Source organism: Berghia stephanieae, chromosome 12 (assembly GCF_034508935.2).
Source record: "Berghia stephanieae isolate SIO BIC M18660-M18661 chromosome 12, UCSD_Bste_1.3, whole genome shotgun sequence".
NCBI classification, from domain to species: Eukaryota; Metazoa; Mollusca; class Gastropoda; order Nudibranchia; family Aeolidiidae; genus Berghia; species Berghia stephanieae.
In genome coordinates, this window is record NC_088371.1 from 17,645,195 (window position 1) to 17,650,194 (window position 5,000).

General features: G+C 40.6%; 4 protein-coding genes across 4 annotated transcripts in view; 1 reads left to right on the top strand and 3 right to left on the bottom strand.

Annotated features, from left to right (window-relative positions):
• The window catches only part of LOC144957907 (beta-1,3-galactosyltransferase 1-like), a 126,653-nt gene that overhangs the window by 60,630 nt on the left and 61,023 nt on the right, over positions 1-5,000 (top strand). The gene's annotated exons all lie outside the window — the stretch shown is intronic.
• LOC144957576 (uncharacterized) lies at positions 902-2,395 on the bottom strand. The gene has a single exon (XM_078888921.1). The coding sequence runs from the start codon at positions 2,393-2,395 to the stop codon at positions 902-904; it is 1,494 nt and encodes a 497-aa protein (XP_078745047.1).
• LOC144957577 (uncharacterized) lies at positions 2,588-3,217 on the bottom strand. Its single transcript, XM_078888922.1, has one exon. The coding sequence runs from the start codon at positions 3,215-3,217 to the stop codon at positions 2,588-2,590; it is 630 nt and encodes a 209-aa protein (XP_078745048.1).
• Positions 3,755-5,000, bottom strand: part of LOC144957578 (uncharacterized) — a 1,299-nt gene continuing 53 nt past the window's right edge. The window contains exon 1 of the mRNA XM_078888923.1: positions 3,755-5,000. This exon is cut by the window's right edge and continues 53 nt beyond it. Within this exon, the coding sequence (XP_078745049.1) occupies positions 3,755-5,000 (1,246 nt within the window).

Here is a 5,000-nt window from a genome sequence, read left to right on the forward strand (position 1 = left end):
CAATTCCAATGGAACCAATCTCTGAATGGGCCGGTCAATAATTTGGTTTCTGGTTCGAATCTGAGCTGCTCGTACGCACCCGTCTGTGCCAGGAAACAGCCTTAGAACCCGACCCATATCCCACATCATTCTCTTCTTATTAGGATCTTGGATGAGAACCAAATTTCCATCACACAATCCCTGTTTTCCACGTTTATTTCTTTTTAAAGCAGGCAGGGTTCGAATGTATTCTAATCTCCACACGGCCCAGAATTGGTCAAGTAACCCTGTATGCTCAAGAGTAGGTAAATCTAAAACCTTATTTAGATCTGTGACCTCCACCGGTGTTAGTGGGCAACCCCTTCCTATCAGGAAATGAGAAGGTGTTAAATAACTTTCATTTTCAGAGGACCCTATTTGTGGTCTAGAGTTAATACAAGCTTCAACTTAGTTAAAACAGTTTCAAGTTCCTTTCGGGGGATTGACCGCCTACCAATGGACTTCCGAAGACTAGATTTAACTGAACGAACCATTCTCTCATAAAACCCTCCCCACCATGGGCTAACGCAGGTTGTTTCTTCCACCTGACAGTTTCATGACCAAGTTCTTTGTTAATCAATGCCCGCACTTTCCTAAAGGTTTGTGCATTGTCAGAATAGATTACAGCAGGCATAGCCCGCCTCGATGCGAATTTCTTCAGCGCCAAGCAGAAATCAGCAGCAGTCAAGGAATCCACTAGTTCTAAATGAACAGCCCGTGTAACCGCACAGGTAAACAACAAAATGTACAGTTTCTTACCTTCATTGTCTGAGCAAAATAAGGGTCCTGCATAGTCAACACCTATAATACTGAAAGGTGTGGCCTTGGATATACGGTTCTCAGGCAATAGCCCAGTGCGTTCCTCCATTAACCTGGAGTCCTGTCACTGGCACTCCACACAGAAACGTATGACTCTTTTTGCCATTTGTCTAAGAGACATAATCCAGTATTTGTTTCTCAAGGAAGTCATAAGGAGGTTAACACCAGCATGTTTCAACAGTACATGCTGTGACTTAACTAACAACCGTGTCACGTGACATTTAGGTAGGATAATAGGGTACTTTTCATCAAATGATAAGTCGTGACTCTTTTCCAATCTTCCTCCTACCCTAAGTAAACCGCCCTCTCCTAAGAAAGGCGATAGCCGCCTCAAAGGCGAGCTTTTCCAAATGACTCGTCCCTTCTCACGATAACTTACCTCTTCTCTGAAGTACTGATTCTGAAGGGATTTGAACAGAAACAGTTTAGCCTCAGTCAGTTCCTTGTTTTGGTCATTCTTAATTTTTCGTACCTTTTTCACAAAACTCAATACTAAGACAATTACTCTCAGTAACTTACCAAAGCTAGAAAATCTTCCAAAATCTATAAGGGGTGTGGTGTCTGTTTCAACAGAACACACATTTGGTGTCTCTATCATCTCTTGTTCTTCTTGTATTGAGTCAACGTCATATTCAGTGAGTGTCTCTTCATCACTATGTGTCTGTTGTTCTTTTAACCAGTCAGGTCCTCTTAGCCACCTGTGTGAGGTCAGTAAGACACTAGGACTCACGCCTCTAGTCAGAAAGTCAGCGGGATTTGTCTCACCTGAGCAATGTCTCCAATGTGATGGGTCAGTCAAGTTTTGAATCTCCATCACACGATTGCGGATGAATTGCTTCCATCTTGCTGGGTCCCCCTTTATCCAATTTAATACTATTTGAGAGTCGGACCAAAGGGTGTATCGAATGTTAGTGTTCAACTCAAGGGAGGTTATAATATATTTCAAAAGTCTTGCGCCTAAAAGAGCAGCCAATAGTTCAAGTCTGGGTAAGGTGACCTTTTTCAGGGGTGCCACTTTGACTCTTGACATCATCAAGGAAATGTTAATCTGGTTTCCATCTGTGGTTTTCATGTAAGCACAACATCCGTATGCTTTTTCAGAGGCATCAGCATAAATCAACAGCTGTTTTTTTTCATCACTTGTCCAAAGCCTGAGTGTGATACAGCGAGGTATCCGCCATTTCTTTATTTCTTGTAAGTCCTCCATCCACTTGTTCAATTTCTTTTGTATCTCTTCAGGGAGCACTTCATCCCAATCAAATCCTTGTCTCCATGTCTCTTGAAAGATTATTCTTAAGGAGATTGTGAATGGAGTGAGAAATCCCAGAGGATCAGACAACCTGGCTGTGATACTCAGAAGTAGTCTCTTTGTGAAAAGACATGACTCTTGGATTGGTAATGTTTCAAATACAAAGCTATCTTCTTCTGTATTCCAGGAAAGACCAAGTACCTTTTTGGTACTGTTCTCAACAAATCCATCAAATGTCTTCAATATGTCATCTTTCTTCTCCTTGCAATTGGATGTCCACTTTGTTAATTCAAAACCTCCTTGCTGCATTACAGTGTGCCTCAGTCATCATGTTCAAAATATCTTCTTCATGGTCTGCTCCAGTGAGCCAATCATCTACATAGAGGTTGCTTTTCAGCTCTTCAATGGTGGGTGAAACTTCAAAGGTCGACAAGTGTTTTCTTATCGTGGCATTGAGCAAAAATGGACTGCAAGCATTCCCAAAACAAACCCTCTCAAATTTCATTGTGCGAATCTGGCCATTGACATTCCACAAAATCTGTGAACATCTTGATCTGGTAAACAGAGATTGATTTGTAAGAATGCCTTCCTGATGTCAGCGGTTAGTCCAAACTTCCATCTTCTGAATCGGAGAAGTATCTGTACCAAATCTGGTATAAGTTTTGGTCCAACCTCCATGCAATCATTCAAGGATAAATCATTTATGCCTTTGCAAGAAGCATCAAAAACTGGTCTTACCTTAGTAGACAAACTATCCTCTCTCACCACAGGGCGATGCGGTAAATAATAGATAGGTCTGTCCTCGATTTCCAAGTCTCCTTGGGGTACCTCTGAGATGATACCCTCATTTTCATATTCTGAGAGTACTGAGTCATATTTCTCTCGTAAGCATAAATCTTTATCCAGCTTCCTGGTCAAGCTCTTCAAGCGTTTTTCTGCAGTCTCTCTATTGTTTGACAACAAATTTTTGCAACCCACATTTTTCCATGGCAACCTGACAGTGTACCTACCTTCATTGTAGTCAATCTGATCTGAAAAGGAAGTCAAAAAGTCATTCTCAGTCTTCTCATCACTTACCTCATCTGGATCAATTCCAATAGATTCTAGTTCCCATTTTACGAACAGTTCCATCAGAGACTGCTGTCTGACAAAACATTATCTGAGATTTTTTACTTTGAACAATTTCCCCAGATTGGTCTCTCAAGCAAGCCCCAGACAACATCCACCCAAAGACAGTTTTTTGAGCTACCAAACCTGTGGATAATGAACTTTTCTGATCTTTAATAAGAGACTAATACCAATCCAATCCTATCAAAACATCTACCTTGACAGTTTCACTAATCTGATAATTTTCAACAAAAGAGATGTCAGGGAACTCCGACAGTACTTCCTTGTCTACTGCTGATCGAAACATAGGGGCGCAAATAGTTTTCATACCAATTAAATTGATTTTATTTCCCAAAAACTCTAATTGGAAAACTTCCTTTTGCTCTGGTTTTCCACTATCTCCACCAAAACAATGATATTTTAGATTAATCTGGTCAACTCTTTTCAATCTAAGTTTCTTAGCGCAGTCTCTAGTGATAAAGGATCTGTCAGACCCGCTGTCAAACATGATGCAGACCTTGATACCCCGAACCATCACATGTACAACTTGCATAAGTGTGGTTAACTTCTGTGAATGCACATGTGAGAGTCCAACATGCACTGAGGGTCAGCATCAGATCTAACAGCTGTCTGGTCAGTCTGTTTTGGATTGATCTTTTGTTTACACAATACTGAATGGTGGGATCCCTTGCAAAAGTAACACGAATGATTACAGTCTCTCGAGAGATGTCGACCTAAACACTTGAAACAAAGTCCCATTTTCTTAATTTTATCTTTTCTTTCCTCAAAGTTCAAGGACCTAATATCCTCACATTTATCTGCGTAATGAGTCTGACCACAAAACACACATATTCTTTTAGAATTGGAATCATGTACAACGAAATAAGATGCAGTGGGGTGGTATTTCTTCTCCTTATAATCACTACGACCGGATCCACTGGATTTTTCGGGCTGGAACGTCTGGGATCGCTCCCTTCTACGAATTTCCTCAAACAAGAATGTAAGGAGATATTCCAGGTCTCCTTCGTGCCCCTCGCCGTTCCCGGCCCACTCCAATCGAATTGTAGCTGGAAGCTGATGCAACATGAGTGGTGTAAGGAAAACGCCATACTGCTGCCCACTGATGTTCAAATTGTCCAAACTGCGCACATGATTTTGTATGCTGTCATACAGGTTCCACAAGCTTTTTACCGAAGTTGAGTTATCTTTCGAAACAGAATTTCCTCGTAAAAGGTCTTGGATATGACCAAAAATTATCCTTTCTGGTCTACCAAATCGTTTTTGTAGAATGTCCTTAGCGTTTTCATAATTTCCTTCAGTTAAGGAAAGTCCTATTATGGCAGATGCTGCCTCACCCTTGACTAATGATTGAAGATAGGTACACTTATTGATGGTTGGAATAGAAGATGAATCAATAACTGCCGAAAATTTGTCCCAAAATGGTTGCCATTCATTATAGTCTCCAGAAAAGGTAGGAAGTTCTAATTTTGGTAATTTTACATCACTATTATTTGTCGCACTATTCAAACGAGTCATTTCATTGTTAACGCTATTACTAGTCTGTTGCGCTAAAGAACCAAGTTTTCCTTTAGCCTTCAAAAGTATGTCCATCTTTCCGTCACGAAAGTCAGCTGCAGCATCAATGTCACTTTCTAATTCATCAATGTTGCTTCCTAAAGCACTTTCCACTTCTAATTGCACATCGTCTAGAATTTTCAACCGTTTTTCGAATTCATCAATAAGTGCTGTAAGTTCGATGTGTTCAATGTCTGTTTTTCGCAAAGAATCGTCTAATCTTTTTCCTGCT